The sequence below is a fragment of the Globicephala melas genome, chromosome 12 (assembly GCF_963455315.2).
Source record: "Globicephala melas chromosome 12, mGloMel1.2, whole genome shotgun sequence".
Taxonomy (NCBI): Eukaryota; Metazoa; Chordata; class Mammalia; order Artiodactyla; family Delphinidae; genus Globicephala; species Globicephala melas.
Genome location: NC_083325.1, coordinates 9,814,994 through 9,834,532, shown reverse-complemented (window position 1 = coordinate 9,834,532; position 19,539 = coordinate 9,814,994). Strand labels below are relative to the sequence as shown.

The following is a 19,539-nucleotide window of genomic DNA, read 5'->3' as shown; positions in this document are numbered from 1 at the left end:
GTGAGGCACCAGAAGAACACGTCCCAGACGAAGGAACAAAATAAAACCCCAAGAAGAAGAACTAAGTAAAATGGAGAGAGGCAACCTACTGAAGAAAACGTTCAGAGCGGCGATCGTAAAGACGATCAAAACACTCGGGAGAAAAATGGATGCGCAGAACAAGCAGTTAGGGGTTTTCAACAAAGAGTTAGAAAATATAAAGAACCAAACAGAGACAAAGAATACAACAACTGAAACGAAAAATACACTAGAAGGAATCAACAGCAGACCAAATGATACAGAGGAACAGGTCAGTGAGTTGGAAGACAGAGTACTGGAAATCACTGCCACTGAACAGAAAAAAGAAAAAAGAATGAAAAGAAATTAGGATAGTTTAAGAGCCCTCTAGGACAACATCAAATGCACTAATATTCACATTATATGGGCCTCAGAAGCGGAAGAGAGAAAGGGGCTGAAAACATATTTGAAAACACAATAGCTGAAAAATTCCCTAACCTGGGAAAGGAAACAGTCACTCAAGTCTAGGACACACAGGGAGTTCCATACAGGATTAACCCAAAGAGGAACATACCAAGACACACTGTAGTTAAAATGGCAAAAATTAAAGACAGAGAATATTAAAAGCAGCAAGGGCAAAGCAACAAATAACATACAGGGAAATCCCATAAGGCTATCAGCTGATATGTCAACAGAAACTCTGCAGGCCAGAAGGAGTGACATGATATACTTAAAGTAATGAAAGAGAAAAACCAACAACCAAGAGTACTCTACCCAGCAAGGCTCTCGTTCAGACTCAATGGAGACATCAAAAGCTTTACAGACAAGCAAAAGCTAAAGGAGTTCAACACCACCAAACCAGCTTTACAACAAATGTTAAAGGAACTTCTCTAGGTTAAAAAGAAAAGGCCACAGCTAGCAACAAGGAAATTATGAAATGAGGAAGCTCACTGGTAAAGGCAAACATACAGTAAAGGTAGGAAATCATCCACACACAAAGCTAGTAGGGAGGTTAGAAGACAAAAGTAGTAAAATCATCTCTATCCACATAAGCAGCTAAGGGATACACAAAATAATTATATGCAAAATGCAACATCAGAAACAGTCATTGTGAGGGGAAGAGAGTGCAAATGCAGGGTTTTTAAAATGCATTTCTTTTTTTTTTTTTAATTGGGGTATAGCTGTTTTACAATGCTTTGTTAGTTTCTACTGTACAGTGAAGTGGAGTTACCTGTGCTATACAGCAGGTTCTCATTAGTTATCTATTTTATACATATTAGTGTATATATGTCAATCCCAATCTCCTAATTCATCCCACCTCCCCTTTCCCCCCCTTGGTGTCCATACGTTTGTTCTCTATGTCTGCTAAAATGTTTCAAATTAAGCAATCAGCAACTTGAAACAACCATATATATACATATATATGTATGTGTGTGTATATATATATATATGTATGTATGTATGGACTCATGGTAACCACAAACCAAAAATCATGGTAACCACAAACCAAAAATCTATAACAGATATACACACAAAAAAGAAAAAGGAATCCAAACATAACACTAAAGATAGTCATCAAATATCAAGAGAACAAAACAAGAAGAAAGGAAGAAAAAAGACCTACAAAAACAAACCCAAAACAATTAACAAAATGGCAATAAGAACACATATTGATAATTACCTTAAATGTAAATGGACTAAATTTACAACCAAAAGACAGAGTAGCTGAGGGATACAAAACCAAGACCCATATGTGCTGCCTTACAAGAGACTTATTTCAGATACAGAGACACACACAGACTGAAAAGATACATGCACCCCAATGTTCACAGCAGCCTTATTTACAATTGTCAAGATATGGAAGCAACCTAGGTGTCCATCAACAGACGAATGGATAAAGAAGTTATGGTATACATATACAATGGAATACTACTCGGCCATAAAAAAGAATGGTATTTTGCCATTTGCAGCAAAATGGATGTACTTGGAGGACATAATGCTAAGTGAAATAAGTCAGACAGAGAAAGACAAATACTGTATGATTTCATTTATATATGGAATCTAAAAAAATACAACAAATTAGTTAATATAACAAAAAAGCAGACTCACAGATATAGAGAACAAACTAGTGGTTACCAGTAGGGAGAAGGAACAGGGAGGGGCAATTTAGGGGTAGATGATTAAGAGGTACAAACTATTAGGTACAAAATAAGCTACAAGGATATACTATACAACAGGGGGAAGACAACCAATAGTTCTATAATAACTATAAATGGAGTATAACATTTAAAAATTGTGAATCTCTACATTGTACATCTATAACTTATTAATACTGTATAACAACTATACTTCAATTTAAAAAAATAAATAAATAAACAAAATTCCACCCAGATGCTCCCTGCATCTGGTCCAGGCTCCTCAATACCCCGGGGTGGGCAGGGCTTCACCAGACACGCGCAGGTACCTTAACTTCCTTAGCCATAAAACCAGGGATCAGGCTGCCCCCTCTCTACACAAAGGCCCTTCTCATTGGCACATGTGGGTTCCTGGGACTCCAGTGTACCGGGGATTGCTAGGTTCATGGTGGCTGAACCAGGTGACCCGCCAAAAGCCTTGGCAGGCAAAAATGAACGAGGAGCTAGGCAGAGGGGTGAGAACCCCGCTGGCCCATTGCTGAGCCACTTTCTCCAGCCAGACGCCCACCAGGGAGGTAGTTCCGGTGTGGGCAGAAAGGGGCACCTCCTTGGTCCACTGGCCCCCTCCTGCTGAGGAGTGGGAAGAGCCATTGCGGCCCTGACTCTATCTCTCCGCCACACCTGTCGCTAACCAGGCTTTCTGACTCTTCTCCAGAAAGTGGGCAGAGCTGCACCTCGTCCCTTGGCAGGGGCCGGGCTCAGAGCCGAGCACCTACACCAGGGCCCAGAGCAGGAGAGTCCCAAGCCGAGGCCACCGCCTCAATCTCCCAGCGACACACGGGGCATTTGGCCGTGTCCCTGAAGACCCGCCAGGCACAGCAGCTGCAGAAGTGTGTGTGGCCGCAGGGGACAAGGCAGGTGTTGGCAGCCTGGTGGAAGCAGATGGCACACTCCTCTCCTGCTGTGGCTGGGAAAGGGGACAACAGAGGTCAGGGGCGCTTGGGGGCAAGGGGTGGGCAGCCCACTCATGATATAACCACAGGACAGAGAACTCTGCAGTCGGATTCTGAAGAATATTACCTTGTAAGAAAATGCTCACAATGTAATCAAGTGAAAAAGGTTGGGACGAAAACCATAAGGTACAAACATACATATAATAAGATTCCACTTTAGAAAAAAGGAAAACAAAGCACAAATAACTCCCCATATATAAGTCCACAAAATACTGGGAGGAAATCCACCTAACAGGTAATGCAAGGTTTGGGAGGTGTTTTTTTGTTTTTGTTTTACTTCCTTCTTTATCCTTTAATACGTATTTTATTTCTGTTTGGCAAATTACTATGAACGTGGATTGCTTTTTTAAAAGCAGACGGACAAAATAACACCTGTTCATGAATGTGCTCCAGTAACTTGTGAAGTTAGCCAATGTTCTAGAAGGCAGAGCTGTCAAATTGCTTTTAGGTTTCCAGGGGCGGAGCCAAATCTTTCTGGCCTAAAGCCCGTGGGAGACTTGATAGGACTTGGAAAGACTTAACTGAGTTCCCAGGGCTGGGGCCTCCCCCAGCTCCCCTAGTGCTGGAGTCCTGGGGAGTCCCTGGGGCTCGGGGAAGCCACTCACCTTTGAACTCAGGCAGAGCCTCATCACTGAGGACCCACGGCATGGCTGGGGTCGGGGCGCTGACTGTAGGATCTAAGGCAGAAAGGGAAAGTCAGGGCCTGGGGAAAGCAAAGTCAGGGTGTCCTCGTTCCCTCCCACCTCCCCAGCCCCTGCCCCTAAAGCAAAGTGTCCATCCCCTTTCTTTTCTGGGGTGCAATGCTGGAGCTCCAAGCTGGTCACCCAGCCCTGTGTGGCCGCCCCTTTCCCAGTTGAACCCAGCAGAGAATTTGTAGAACTGCAGGTTCCTCCTGCTAATCCGTCCTTCCTTTAGACAGCTCCCCTCTGCCCTACTTCCGCTGCTTGAGCGGAGACCTTCCTCATTATTCACGGTCCCCAACCCAGATGTGCTTCAAAATCCCCCAGGAGGGAAAACAGGTGCTTGGGGCTCCACTCCAGACCTACCAATTCAGGGGCTCCAGAGGTGAGGCTCCAGCAGCTGTGACAAGCAGTGTGAAAAACAAACGCGCGGGGGTGTCTGGAAAGCTGGTGCAGGCCCATGGAACACCAGCCCAGAATGCCAAAATTTCTTTTTATGAGTGTTCCTATCTCCTTCCTCTCCTGAAATCCTCTCTCCTTTCAGGTGGTCCTTGTTTCCCCACCCAGTGCCTGAACATCTCACCTTTGCCCCCCAGGCTGCCTTCCTGCTCTCCTCTAACTCTCACACTTATGTTCCCTTTGTTGCCACCCCTGTCTCAGCAAACTCCTACTTAGACTGCAAAGCCTAGCCCCCAAATTTCTTCCTTTGTGAAAGAGATTAGCCCTCTAACAGATGTTTGGGGTGCTGAGCACGTCTTCTCATTCTTCAGAGATGAGGCTGCCCTCCCTATGACTAGGTCTTGTCCCCAGTGCCCATCTTCATACCCTGACATGAGCTGATGGAAAAACTGGCTGCATATGAATGAAACAACAGTTCTCCCCGCGGCTCTGGATGCCCGTGAAGTACCGCCCGAGCCTCCACCTCCCCCCGCCCAGGGGAGGAGCCTGGGTCCCCACCCGTGGCCTCACCCAGCAGTTCGATGGCCTTCGTGGTCCCGTACACGTCCATCACGGCCCAGAGCGGGGCGCCCATGAGCACGTCCTTACGCAGCAGGAGCCGGGGGCCCGCGTTTACCTGGGCGAAGAGCCGGCCCAGGCGGTTCACCCAGAAGCGCACCACGTCCCCGGTGAGCCCGCAGCCATCGGGCAGCATGGCCGCCCACGTCGGGCTCTGCTGCTCCAGGTCCGGGCACACGAAGGGGGGCAGGCCGGACGCGGTCACCCGCTCGGGGTCCAGGCGCGTGAAGCCCACGCGGAGGCCGCCAACCCAGCCGCACTCGTGACACAGCACGCGCAGCTCCACGCGCTCTCCGGGCCTCACCGGCCGCTGGCTGAACACGATGCCGTCGCGGAATGTGGCGCGCCTGCGCGCGGTGCTCCGCTGCGCGTCCAGACGCACCTGCGCGCCCACGGCCTCGGCGTGGAAACGGAGCGCCTCTCGGGGCATCTCGGCGTCTGCGGGGGCGGGAGGTGTCAGTGCGGGGCGGGGCGGGCCGGACCCACGGGCTGCAAAGGCCATCACAGCACCCCCCACTCCCAGGGGAGGGGGCGTTTCCACCAGCCCTCGCTCTCCGGTGCCACTGTCCCCGCTCTTCCCCCACCACCTCTCCCCACCCCCACCCCCCCACCTCTCCCCACCCCGACATTAGAACCAGTGAGGAGCCCGCTTTGCCTATCAGGGATCTTAGTTCCCTCGTGAATCTCCCCAAGCCTCAGTTCCCCTCCCGTAGGGAATGTTGTAAAAATTAAAGGAACCGCAGTTCCTTTAATGGCAGCACCGGCTCTGGATACCTGGTAATGGCTCTTAATGCCGTTAACTAGAAAGAGCAGGTTTTAGAACGGTAGACAGAATATGACCCTGGTTTTGACACATACATTTATACGTTTACTATATACATGTATATCTCATCTGTTTCTAGAAACAGCCTGAAAGGAACTGGACTGACATGCTGTGTGTATGGTCGTCTCTGGTGCTGTGTTTTCCTCTCTGCTTGTGTGACTTTCTGATTTTCCCACAGAGAACCTGCGTGACTTGTGAAGCCCATGGACCCCAAAGAGGGTGACTTTCTTGTCCTGGGAGAGAAGGTGCCTGACAACTCCCAATCCAGTGAGGGGGCAAAGCCTGCAGAGGGGGAGTCCCAGGTCAGCCCCTCAGAATCGTGGGCTGGGCCCAGCCAAGTCCTGGGTAGGCTTTGAAATCACGGGATTTCCTGACCTGACTCCACTTGGCAGCCGGGAAGGTTAAGTTCCTTGCTGGGCAGCTCTTTCTCTCAGCCCCAGAGGCCTGGAGGAAGCTGGCAGAGCTTTCTGCCCCCAGAACGGCTCTTATCTCCATAGGCCTTATCTCTCTCTCCCCATCCCCTCCTCCTCCCCTCCTGGCCCTGCTCTTTCTGGGTTGGAAGAGGGAAATAGAAAATTAAAAGAGGTGAATTCAGTCAAAACTTGAGCCAGGCAGTGGTTAAGAATCCGCCTGCCAATGCAGGGGACACAGGTTCGAGCCCTGGTCCGGGAAGATCCCACATGCCGCGGAGCAACTAAGCCCGTGTGCCACAACTGCTGAGCCTGCACTCTAGAGCCCGCGAGCCACAACTACTGAGGCCACATACCACAATTACTGAAGCCTGTGCGCCTAGAGCCCGTGCTCCGCAACAAGAGAAGCCACTGCAATGAGAAGCCCGCGCACCACAACAAAGAGTAGCCCCCGCTCACTGCAACTAGAGAAAACCCGCGCACAGCAACGAAGACCCGATGCAGCCAAAAAAAAAAAAAAAACACTTGAGCCAGACCCCAGCCCTCCTCTCTGACACCCACATGCCTGCAAGTTTCCAGCCCAGCACAAGGAGGGGAGGCTCCTGGTCAGGCACAAGGGACAGCCTTAAGGTCACAGTGAATCCATCCCTGACCTCCAAAGGCCAAAGACAAGCCTGGCACGGTTCCCTCACCCAACGTGTGAGGGACAAGCGCTCACCCTGGCTCGGGGGCCCTCTGAACCCACCCTACTATCCAAGCTCACCCCTCCCTCAGCCTCACCCACGCCCCTGCCCACGCCACCACCCCTTCCTGGAATGCCCTGGTCTCTCCCTCCCTTCCCAAAGGGTTGGCCCAGCCAGAGTTGAGGGTCCTGACATCAGGTGGATCTGTCCTTGCATCCACTCAAGTTGCTGGGGCAGCCAGGAGACCCTGTGGAGGGCAGTGAGGACCGACACCCGGATTCTAGCCGTGGCTCTGCTGCGGACCTAGGCAGGTTACTGCCCCTCTGGGTTTGGTCCCTTATCCACAGTGGGAATGATGTGCCTGACAGCCCAGGCCTGGAGTCTCCAGGCACTTGTCTGGGGATCCTGAACGTGAGGACTTCAGTGCCCACCTGGACAGGCGTCGGGCTGGGAGCGGGGGGCAGGTGGGGCTCCTGATGCAATCAGCCGTAACCCACCCTGGAGGGTGGGGGCCACCCCCCTCACTTGGCTGGGTCACCGCCCAACCCTGAGGTCGGGACTGGAGGGGAGCCCTGGAGTGGGCTCGGTGTGGGTGGTGAGCAGGACCCTAAGCCTCTCCACACACCACCGCATCCAGCCCTGCCACCACGCGGCAAGGCCTGACAGCGGTGAGCAGCAAGGGCAGAGCTGGGCTTCGAACAGGGATCACCTCAGCCTCACCCAGTGCAGCCCCTGCAGGGAAAGGGGCCCACCCTCGGGTCGGGGCGACGGGAGACCCATCAGGCCCCGCTCGTGGCCCGAGACGGTACCCAGTGGAGATGACCCTGTCCTGGCCGACAGCTGACTCCCCTCCCTCGGCAAGGGGTCAGTGGATGGAGTCCCCCCCAATCCCCCGCACAGCTGCCGTGGACAGGGGCTGACGCAGGCAGGATTGGCTCTGGGGACAGTGGGATGGGGCATGGGGGGAAGCAGAGGAGCCAGGGAAATCGGCCTGTGGGAGCTATGTCCTCATGTCACCAAGTAGAGGAGGGAGGCTGAGAGGACACAAGTGCTGCACAGGACACCAGGGGCCAGTGGACTGTGCTCCCTTCTCCCAGCTGCACAGGCCGAGGTTGAGTGGCACTGACAGCCACCCTTGTCCTGCCGGCCGGGCAGAGAGCCTGCAAGACTGCATCCGCCTGCGCGGCCCCTTCCTCTGCTTTGCATGGGGCTCTGCGCCTGAGTTTGGAGTTGGCTCTGGGTGGCGTCTCCTTCCACTGGGCAGGCTGGCAGGGCTCCTCCCATTCTTTGACCCAGGCTACCCAGTCCCCCCCACCCCGCTCCTGGGCCGGGGAGAGGCAGAGGTGGGTACAGGCCAAGTGTGGCTCTCCAAGTGGGCCTGTCCCCAGCCGGCTGGGCAGGGGGTTCTGAGCTCCTCATGCCCGTAGGTGGCTGTTCTTCTCATCAGCCGCATTTTCAGGCAGCATCCTGAGGCTCCAGAAGCTGAGTGGCCCATGGAGGACCCTCCCCAGTTACGCCGCCTGACTCCTTCACTCCCCCACCGTGCACTGGGCTTGGCAACGAGGACTCCCTGGGCTGCTGGGGCTCAGGGAGCACAGTCATGGCCTTCTGGATGTCCCACCCGCTGGACAGGTGGATTCCAACCCGAGAATCTTCGCAGCAAGGCTCTTGGAATCTAAGTGACCTGGGGTCAGGCCCCCATGCAGTGAGGACCTCCCTGGGTCTTCATTGTCATCACCGCCCCTCCAGCCATCCAGCCTCTCCTGGCACCGGGCACCCACTAAGTGCCTTCCAGTCTCCCCACCACCCCACAGAGAAGCACTCTAAGGAAACGGAGCATGGGGAGGTGTTGGTGCAGCCAGAAGTGAGGGATCCCGGGCCACACCCCTGCGCTGCCCCCTTCGTGGCACCATCATCACCTGGAATCCAAACAGTTGCCACTGCAGCAGCAGCATCGGTGTCTCCTGCCGCCTGGGAGGGAGCGGAGCCCAGGCTCTGGAAGCAGGAACGCGCGGGCTGGCTCTCTGCTGGTAAAAGACCCGGTTCTCCATCTCCTGCCCCGCACACTAAGGGAACGCTGTGGCCTCAGGTGAGGCTGGCAGAGAACCACGGTGCCTGGTGACCTTGTGGTTCGTGCTTCTGGCAGCTCTGTAACTGGCAAGGCGTGTTGCTTGGCCCCCCAGCCTGCGGGTGAGGAAACTGAGGTCCCAGGGAGAAGTGACTCACCCAAGGTCCCACAGGTCCATGGGGCAGAGCTGGGACCCCTGGTCTTCCACCAGGCCCCCTACACTCTACCCTGTTCCCACCCCAGCCACTCTTCACTCTGCACAACAGGATCTGAAGGCAAATGGGTCATGTGGGTCATCGCATCACTGCAGGGATTCTGGACCCGAGTCACTCAGCCTCTCTTGGATTCTTGCAAGGAAAGGAAGTTCGCTACCTCGCTGCCTCCTAATAGCTCACTACCTAGGTCAGCCCAGCCTGTATCAGAAACTCCTCCTGAGCGATATTTACACTGATTCTACCTCTGCCTCCCGAGACTCCTTCCCCAGCAATAACACAGAGCACCCCCTCTGCTTCCTGCACTCCTGGTCCAGGGACCAAGCGCGGGGCTCCCACTTACCAGCCTGGCAGCAGATCTGAGCCCCCATCAGCCTGGGGTCCTCGGACACTGGTGCCTGGGTCTGAAGAAGGTCGGTGGACAGGTTTCCGAAGGATTCAGCAGGTCCCCTTGTCATGGGCCGGGATCATATTACACTGTTGATGATTAATTAGAGATTGCAGTCACAGGTTGCCATGTCCAGGGAGTTTCCTGATGACTTCCTCTGGCTTGCAACAGGCCCGCTGCAGCTGGCTGGCCTGGAGGAAGCGGACACTGAGGAGGTGGCCTGGGTAGGATTTGGGTAGATTTCTCTCTTACTTTTGGCCAGTTGCCCTCAACCCGGCTGTGCATTATAATTGCCTGAGTCACGTTAATAAGTACCTGTCCCCAGACCTGCCCCCAGAGACCTTGATGCCAGTGGCCTGGGGTGGGACCCAGCACCGGCATGTCTAAATAGCACCCCAGGGACTTCCCTGGTGGTCCAGTGGTTAAGACTCCGTGCTCCCACTGCAGGAGACACGGGTTCGATCCCTGGTCAGGGAACTAAGATCCCAGAAGCCGTGCAGCGTGGCCAAAAAGTAAAAACTAAAATAAAATAAAAAACAAACTAATAAGAATAAAAGCACCACAGATGATTCTAATGTACAGCCGGGGTAGCAATGATTCACTGCTACTGACCCCAGCATACAGGAGGCGCTTAATCAGTGTTGGTGAAGTGGACTGAATTGAATTAGCTGCATTCCAGGACCTGTGAAGTTGCCCCAGGCCTGGGTCTCCGGCCAAGAGGAGAGGGCCCAGCAAAACGGAAAGGGAGAGGTGTCTATCGCTCCTCAGCTTTGCTGGAGCTGGAATTCCACTTCCCAGAATCCCCCACAAAACGCAGAGAGTCCCGCAGGAGGTCACGCCCAAGGCCTTGCTCCCAGGGTGTTAGAGGTGGAAAAGAGGTCAGAGATCTTCTGCCCCTTCCGTGAGAGAAACTGAGGCTGGTGACGGGAAAGTGGCTTTTGCTCTAACAGAGCGCCTCTCAGACTGCAATGTGCACGTGAACCTAGCGCGGGGATCTTATTCAGATGAAGATTGATTCAGAAGCTCTGGGGCACCTGTGGGATTCTGCTTCTCAAACAAGGTGGTTCTGCAGACCCCACTTTAGGTGACAAGCCCTAGGTTAGTTTGGAGGCATGCGGGTACCCTGGCCCTCGACCTCCAGGCTAAGGCCCTCCCAAGACCCTCAGTAGAGCCCCCTCAGTAGTGTTTGTTAAATGAAGTCCAAGTATTAACTTGCTAATCCTCATGGCAACTTCTTGAAAAGGTTCTATTTATTGTAGTCATTCTCATTTTATAAATGGGGAAACTGAGGCACAAAGAGGTGAAGCAACTTGTCCACAAATACAAGTGACAGGCCAGGGCGTGGCCCAGGCTGTTTGGCTGGAGAGCGGGTGCCCTACCCGCCATGATGTGCCGCCTCCACCATCCTCTTTCAGGCCACGGCTCCTCTGGGCATTTTAACGTCTTCCCGTTCAACTGACACTAGTAGGGAGAGTTGCTGACTGGTTGCCCGAGTGTGAGGCAGAGGCCATCCCACGATGGAGACTGCACCCTACTCTCCCTTCCAGGCCACCCACCTGGCCGCAAGGCCTCTGCAAACGTTTGTTCCTGGAAGGCAATGACTGGCCCTCCAAGAGAAGGGCAGTCTCTGAGGCGCCCCCTACTGGCTGTAGCAGGTACTGCAGGAGGTGCGAGCCCGTGAGCCCTCAGAAATAGGATGGGCGCCCCCAGGACCAGAGGTCAGAGGGGCTGAGGCTTCTGAGACCTCTGCCCCTCTTCCCCCCACCTTGAAGGTCCCCACAGTCCCTCCCTCCCCACCCAGGGTCCCCTCACTAGCAGTCAACTCTCAGTTTGCCCAGACCCCTATCATTACAAAGGGCTGTCCCACAGGTCATCTCCTAAGATGCCTCAAGTGCTCTGAGAAGCTTCTGGACAGCTGCTTCAGCCTCCACCACACAGCCGAGGAAGCTGAGCTCTTGCCCAGGGTTCACACCAGCCTGCAGTCAAGCGGAAGTGGGTAGCCAGTGGGAATCCAGACCAACCTGGGACCCCGCTAGGCAGCCCAGCCCCTGAGGCCTGAGGTGTCTCCTGAGGCCCCTTGCCTGTGCTCAACTGTTCTCCATCAAGCCAAAATTTCGGACGGCAGGGGGCTGCCAGGCCTGGAGACCAGCCCCTAGAACAATCAGGGCCGTGTGCACAGGAGGCGGTCAGCAAGGATTTGTCAGTGCCAAACAGTGCAGTGTTGCAGTTTCTTTAAAAATTGTCCATCAGCTTACCTAACAACCCAGCAATTCCACTCCTGGGTGAATACCTGACTGATTTTGAGTGAGCTGATGAATGGTCCTGCGTCCACACTCCCTTGGAAAAACCTCCGCCCTGGAAGCCAGAGGGCTTGGCTAGCACTGCCACCTGGTGGAGAGAAATGGAACTGACCGTGGATCTGATACCCTGGAAGGAAATGGTTGGGACCGCAGTGGCTCCCAAATGTGTCCCCCCGCAGTGGCTCTCTCTGCCCACTCGCTTCCTGCCAGTGAGCCCCCTAGCACTTCCGGGGGTCAATCAAATCCTCTTGGTCAATAGCTGGACCCGACCCAGAGGTCCAGAGGTCAGAGAGGGAGGCTAGGGCGTGCCCACAAAGTAGCCAGCCCCGAGTTAGGTCTGTGCTCTTACGTCCACACACTTCTGCTCCGTGCAGATCTTCCTGGGCCCTGAATTTGCTACAGCTTCCACTGCCCTGGGCCCCCTGGCTCCTGCCGTGCCGGCACTAGAGCATCCTCCACCCTGTGAGTGTGAAGCCCGCCGGAGAGGGGAGCCGGGGTGGGGACGGGGGAGAGGAGGCACCGCTGCAAGGCCAGTGTGGCAGCTCAGAGATGAGGGAAAGGGGGAAGGGAGAGGCATGCCCTCTCCCCTTTTGGTTTCCTGTTTTCCTTCTCCCTGTGCCTACCTTGGGGCTGATAGGAGGACTGAAGTGTGAGTGCTTGGCACAGGCAAAGGAACTGTCAGTAGATATCAGCTCTTACCATTAAAGGAGCAGTAAGGGCCGCCCCTTACTGAAGGGGACATCAGTGCCTTTCCTGGGGCCTTGCGAGTGCCCTACGGTCTTGCTGCTGCGGGGCAGGGTACCCAGAGCCCCATGTGAGCTCGCTGGGGAGTGAGTCACCAGCACTGTGCATCTCCAGGGCCCTGAGGACCTCTGACCCAGCAGCCCCTGGCTCGGCCAAACCTCCCAGGCAGGAGCCCCAGCAGCCCAGGCTGGTGGATCGGGAAGGGAGATATGTACGTGCCAGGACACAGCCGAGCAGGAGGGTGAGGGCCAGCCGTGCGCCCCACAGACATGACTCTAAGGAGACCCAGCCCCATTTTGGAAAATAAAAAAAACATAACAATTGCTGGCGCAGAGGGAGAAAGTCCAGCCAGCCATCATGAGCAGAGCAGTGGCCCACATACGTTTGCACGAGCCCAGCGTACGGCATGGGCAACGTCCAGCCAGGAAAAAAGGCCCGGCTTGGAGTCTGAGTGGACAGGACCCCACCGCTCAGCCCAGAAATCCCCCCTTCCATTTAGAAGGCCAACCTAGCCCTTAACCCCAAAATGATCTCAGACAGAACTTTGGAGAAACTAACATGTCAGGGACAAGCACAGGAATAAAGGCCCTCAAAGGACACGGAGAGGGACGTCAGAGACACGGGAGGTGCAAGGAGCGTGACATCCCGAAGCTAAGGATGGGCGAGGGGAAGGAGCAGGAGGCTGCCAAGCTCACCCCAGGTGTCCGGCGGGATGGCAGCTGGGAAGAGGCCATGGGTTTGTCGGGAAGGAGGTGAGTGGTTGGAGAGGAGGGGTGGAGGCAGAAGCCAGTGGCAGCTGCTGGAGACATGGGTTCGTATGTGTACCTGTATCTGATAGGCTGTGAGGGCAGCTGCCCGTGACAGAGGCTCAAAATTGCTCAAGACTGAGGTTCATTTCCTTCCAAGTCCAAGTCTGGAGGGTGGGGACTCCGCTCTATGAAGTCATCATACCGGCCAGGCCACTTCCAACTTTTGTTTATCCTCCCTGGGGTCCTGCTCTCTCCACGTGGCCCAGAGTGCTTGCCCCATAGCCATGGGCAGCAGCAGGAGGAAGGGGCCCAGGTAGGGCACAGCTTGCTCCTTCCCTTTTAGGGCACAGCCAGGAAGGTTCACACAACCCCTCTTACTTCAGCTCACCTCCCACTGGCCACATCCAGCTACAGGGACTAGGAATATAGCCTTTATTCTGGAAAGTTCTGTGCCCATCTAGGAATGGGAGCCAGCCATTATCCTAGGAGAGAAGGAGAGAATGGATATTGGGGGGGGGAGCAATCACAGGGTGCAGGGAAAAGGGGGTGGCAGCTAGGGGGAGGGGTGAAGGGAAGAGAGAGCTTTGAGCATGGAACACCTGCGAGCAAGGGTGCAGAGATGGGACCCCAGAGGTCTGGCACCAGAGTGGTCTCCGGCCTATTCTACCTCCCTAGGGGCCTCTCCACCCTCCCCTTGAGCTTTCAGACGCAGGATAAGAACTGACCCATTCCCCCCTCCCCGGGTATGAAGGGGTTAACAGCAGGGTGTCTCTGCCCTCGCTGGGCTGTGCACCCATTGACTTCTGCCGCCTCTCGCAGCTTCCCATTATGTGTGAAAACATGCACGAGGGAAGGAAGACAGGTCCTCGAATTCTGTCTTGTGGGTCTAGCTCATCCTGAGGGTTGATTTTGAGGGCGGGGTGGGGGGCTTTTTGGTAACAACTGCAGACAAGTGCTCCGGGCATCCCCCTGCACTTCATTCTCTCCATCTGTGAGAGGACGCGCATCCCTTGTGTGTGCGGCCTTACCAGGAACTTCGTTAACTCATTGAGTCCTTCGGTGGGACAGTCAGCAGACCTTCCCAGGGTCCTGTGCTAAGTACACAGGATAGCTTAGTGCCATCACAGAGCTGGGTCTCTGCCACCACTGGCCGTGTGACCTGGGTGCGTTTCAGATGGGGAAACTGAGGCTCAAGCTTGAGTAGCTAGTAGAGGTTACACCGGAACTGATTCCAAAGTTCTCCACCCCTTTAATAATTCTAAAATAAAGATAACTAGTCACCTGAGTAAATGTCCCAAAGGCGTTTGAAAAATGTGCCGAAGTTCAGTACATGGAGGGACTTCCCTGGTGGTCCAATGGTTAGGACTCTGTGCTTCCACTGCAGGGGGCCCGGGTTCCATCCCTGGTCAGGGAACTAAGATCCTGCATGCTGCACGGTGTGGCCAAAAGAAAAAAAAAAAAAAAAAAAACCAAAAGAATGATGCTGTCAAAAGTAGAAATGTGTACAATAAATTCTACTATCAAGTGAAATATTAAAAAAAAAAAAAAAGCTCAGTACATGTTCTTGGCACCATGTATATTTTTAACCACATTTCCTTGTTCTCAGGTGTGTTCCGGAGAGATGAGATGGCTAAACCTCAGGCTTCTGGGTAAGCAAGGTGTTGCCTCTGCGGATGGAGCCTGTGTCTGTGGGGCCCATCTGTGAGCTCCCCCAGGCCTCACCCAGTGGGCTGTGCTACTCAGAGCGGAGGTAAAACTCCAGAGAGGAACCCAGTGCCTCCCCTCAAAGACTCCAGGGACCCCAGGGAGAGGTTAACAAAGTACCCTCCCCCTCCCCCCAGTTCTTGCCCATTGCCTCCTTCTGCTGAATCCTCCTCTCCTGTCTCCTTTCCTGTGGACGTTTTCTTCCCTGTAGCCCAGCACACCCCAGATAGGCTCTTTTTCTTTGATTTTACTCAGGTACCACTGACCCAGGCGTTTGTGAGCGACTTGAAGGTAGCAGTCACCGGGTACGTGATGGGGGAGTGGGGATTTACAGTGCTGCTTGGCACAGAGAACAAAGTTAAACCAAAGCCCAATCAAACGGTATTTTCGCGGTCCTGTTTCTGCCCCTGGGGTGTCTCACTGTTCCTACTGTACAAGCCTCGAACTCCCTTCGTACACCAGGTCTTTCCGCCCACTCCCACACCTGGCGGCCTGAGGGATCTTAGCTCCCCGACCAGAGATCGAACCCATGGCCCCTGCAGTGGAAGCACGGAGCCCTAACCACTGGACCGCCAGGGACGTCCCTACCCCCAGGCCCTTTATTCTTCCCCTCTCCTCACCCTGCCGTCTCTGTTTATTTCTCACGCAGAGATGTTCAGCTCTCCCTCTGAACCGATACTCTCCTCAGGACCAGTTTTTCAGGCCCCCAAACCCCCCCACCAGGGGCTCCGCCAAACACCAAGACCACTGCTTTCAGGTTCTGGCAACACCATGGACAGAAATAACACTGAGAAAACACTGAGAAATTCAGAATAGACATTCGAACCACAGGAGAATTTGTAAAAAGGGTGGGGAGACAACCCGGTATTGAGTGTATAGAGAAGACTGGGTGTCAGAATTGAGCTTTGACCCTGGCCACACAGGGTCAAGAGGTATGGCCTTAAGAAGAAAAGGAACTGTGGGACTTCCCTGGTGGCTCAGCGGTTAAGAATCTACCTGCCAATTCAGGGGACACAGGTTTGAGCCCTGATCCAGGAAGATCCCACATGCCATGGAGCAACTAAGCCCGTGCGCCACAACTACGGAGCCTGCGTGCCACAACTACTGAAGCCTGTGTGCCTAGAGCCCATGCTCTGCAACAAGAGAGGCCACCGCAATAAGAAGCTTGCGCACTGCAATGAAGAGTAGCCCCTGCTCACCGCAAGTAGAGAAAGCCGCGGCCAGGAACATAGACCCAATGCAGCCAAAAATAAATAAATAAATACATTTTAAAAAAGAAGAAGAAGAAAAGGAACTGAGACCGCTATATAAGCTAGAACCCTGGAAAGGCTGCCTTTCAGGAAAGAATCTACTCAACAACCTAGGCAATGGACAGTAAATCTGGTTTTGCCTTATGGCTCTGGGCGGGAGAAAAGATTCCTGGGAAAGATCAGAGCTGAAAACCCAAACTATGCATGGAGGTGGCATCCAAACTTACACTCTCCATGGGGCGAAGCATTCCCAAGCTGAAAAATTTACACAAAAATACTCCCCTGATGAGCCCTTGGAGCAGTTGGCATGAAAAAATACAAAACAGACCTCTGAGGCCATTGTCACAGCCCAGGACACACAGGACTCCCACAGAGCAAAACAATCTCACTGAAGAGGAGCTCACAAACACCAATTAAATCACACAAAGAAACTATCTACCATGAGAAAGAGTCAGCAGTACAGCAAATAGGAACATCATCTCTGAGAACTTGGGGTAACAGGACAAGCTGAAAGAGATCAAATCGGTATGTTAAAAATTAAACATGTGAAGGGAGGAATAAAAATGACAGTGAAAGAGCAGGCTACTATGAAAAAGATTTGAAAAGGAGGAAACAGATTTGAAAAGGAAGCAAGGAAATGAAAGACATAGACACTGAATTTGTAAACAGATTGGACAGGCAAGCCAGCAGATTAGACATAGTCAAATTGACTGGAAGGCAAACCTGAGAAAATTAATCAGAATGCAACACTCTGGCAAAGGACTAGAACATTTGAAAGAAAGGTTGAGACATAGATGCTAAAATGATATGGTTCAATATACAACAAATAGAAGTTGCAGAAGAAAAAATCAGAATGAATGGGACAGGAATAATATTTGCAATATTCAAAGCAAAAATGGATGAAAAATTTCTAGAATGGAAAAAAAGGCATGAATCTTCAGATTGAAGAGGCACACTGAGTCCTAGGCAGGATCAATAAAAGTCAATCCACATAGGAGAAAAGGGAACCCTCCTGCACTGTTGGTGGGAATGTAAATTGATGCAGCCACTATAGAAAACAATATGGAGGTTCCTCAAAAAATTAAGAATAGGGCTACCACACAATCCAGCTCTTCCTCTTCTGTGCTTTTATCCAGAGAAAACAAAAACACTAATTCCGAAAGATATATGACCCCCATGTTCACTGCGGCATTAATTACAATAGCCAAGATATGGAAACAACCTAAGTGCCCATCGATGGATGAATAAAGATGTGGTTTATGTATGCAATGGAATATTACTCCGCCATGAAAAAGATGCAATCTTGCCATTTGCGACACACGGATGACCTCGAGGATCTTGTGCTAAGTGAAATAAGTCAGATAAAGAAAGACAAATACTGTATGATTTCAATCCTATGTGGAATCTAAAAACAAACAAAAACAAATTAAATGAACAAACCAAACCAAACAAAAACAAACATGTAGATACATAGAACAGACTAGTGTTTACCAGAGGGGAAGTGGGGCGGGGGAAGCCAGGGGCAGGTGAAATGGGTAAAGGGCTCAACTGTATGGTGACAAGTGGAAACTAAACTTGCTGGTGAGCACACTATAGGGTAAACAGGAGCTGACATCTACATCGCCATCGGGTGGGCTGTGTGGAGCGAGAAGTGGAGAGACTGAGCTGGACGGGGACCCTGGAGGGACTGAACACAGACGAGGATTAGAGAAAGCCTTTGTCCCCAGCCCAGAAACCAAAGCCTACGGTGTCCCGCCCTGGGTCTGGAAGACCCTGCCCGCCCCAGGGCCGGATGCAGCTCTGCCCAGCCCTGAGAAGAGGGCTGTCAGCCTAGAGACCCCATGAGGCTGACTTCTCACACATCAATCTCACTGTCTTCACGTCAACACCAAGAAGTAAGTGTTCCCATTTTACAGATGAGGAGAGTGAGGCCCAGAGGCGGAGTGGCGTGCCCAAGGCCACGCGGTAAGGGGCAGGGCTGGCAGCTGCTCTGACTCGGAGCTCATTCTTTTCATCAAAGGTGGGCACTGTGCCTCCTACTCGCGGCACCAGCAGCCTCCGGCCCGGCAGGGTGGGGTGCCTGGTGGCCACCCTCCCTGTCTATGGCTGCCTCCTTCCCATCCACAGATGGCAAGAGCAATGCTATGGAGCTCGGGCTCCTGTAGGCTCCCCACCTCAGGGAAGCCCCCTCAACTCCTCAATCTGACGGCCAGTCGGAAAAAGCTTCCCAGAAGTCACCAAGCCATGACGGAGACCTGGACCTCCCCAAACACCCCCAGCACCCCCTACACTTGCTGGGAACCCACAGCCCTCCCAGGACCTTCACCCCAGAGCTTCCTTCCTTCTCAGTGGTCAGCCAAGGCCCCCCATTCCCTGTCTCTTTCCCAGCGGGCCCTCAGCAAGGGGGTGGGTCCTGGGTCGTGTGCAGGGAGGATGGGAAAGGATGGGGGTGCGATGGCATGACGGGAAGGCTGAGCCCCAGCCCTGCACTCTATCTGTGGACCCCTTCCCAGATAAAGACAGCATTCAGGCTCCCAGCAGACCGGGAGTCCTTGGTTCGCTGCTGGCAGCCCTGACCGCACAGGCTTTTATGAGAAAGCGGCAAATCGTAAGAAACCCATCTCCTTGGGAGGACTTAGTTGGGACAGAAACGGCAGATGGATGCCAGTTCTGGTCAATCGCCACATCAGCGTGTACAGAATGCACAATGGATTCCAAACCATAATCCTAAAGGCGGGCAAAGAGCCTCAGGCGACCAGCCGCTCCTTTGACTCACTGAGAACGATAACAACAGTGAGGGCGGCTCCATCGCTCGAGCACGTGCTCATCTTTCTAGTGCCTTTCACAGCCTAGAGAGGCAGCACTGGGTGCATTTTACAGATAAGGAAACTGAGGTTACTGAGGTTAGGTAACTTGACCAAGGTCACATATTTAGAAAGTGGTGGAACTTTTCAAAATACTCAGTTGGGGAAATGCTCGTCATTTGTAGAAAAAATTTCAACAAGGCATAAGAACACAGGTTTCCAGTTAACCCTCAGTTACCCAGAAAAGTCATTTCCCCCACACACACGACTGTGTGTGTCTGCACGCACTTGAATTGTCTGATTCACAGAGTTCTTGATGAATAGGCCAGACCACAGGGGCGGAAAATGTACAGAAACCAGCAACTATATTCCCTGAATTCAGTCGTGTGCTTGGAGAGCCCCAGGTAAAAGGGAACAAAACATACCTCATTCAAAGCAACTATCAGGGAAAGGATAGGAAGCGCGGGCCACCATCAGGGGCACAGCATCTATCTGGGTCCCCCCTCCAACCCCTTGCTCTCACAGGTGGCTGACCCGGGGGTGATGGGCCACCTACCTGTGC

At 53.1% G+C, this 19,539-nt stretch overlaps 1 protein-coding gene across 8 annotated transcripts in view; it reads right to left on the bottom strand.

The window, feature by feature from the left end:
* NEURL3 (neuralized E3 ubiquitin protein ligase 3) overlaps positions 1-13,702 on the bottom strand; it is a 91,596-nt gene extending 77,894 nt beyond the window's left edge. For 2 of the 8 annotated variants that reach the window (XR_009566292.1, XM_030838948.2), the window contains exons 1-4: positions 13,608-13,682; positions 9,382-9,515; positions 4,795-5,280; positions 3,751-3,822 (exon numbers count right to left, since the gene is read on the bottom strand). Coding sequence is in view for 7 of the 8 variants with exons in the window: in XM_030838948.2 (XP_030694808.2) it covers positions 3,751-3,822; positions 4,795-5,280; positions 9,382-9,496 (673 nt within the window). In the remaining variant the exon portion in view is untranslated. Of the gene's footprint in view, positions 1-1,338; positions 3,100-3,750; positions 3,823-4,794; positions 5,281-9,381; positions 9,516-13,607 lie in introns of those variants that run through there. The other 6 variants (XM_060309809.1, XM_030838947.2, XM_060309811.1 and 3 more) reach the window with 6 other exon arrangements.
* Between the last annotated feature and the right edge of the window lie 5,837 nt (positions 13,703-19,539).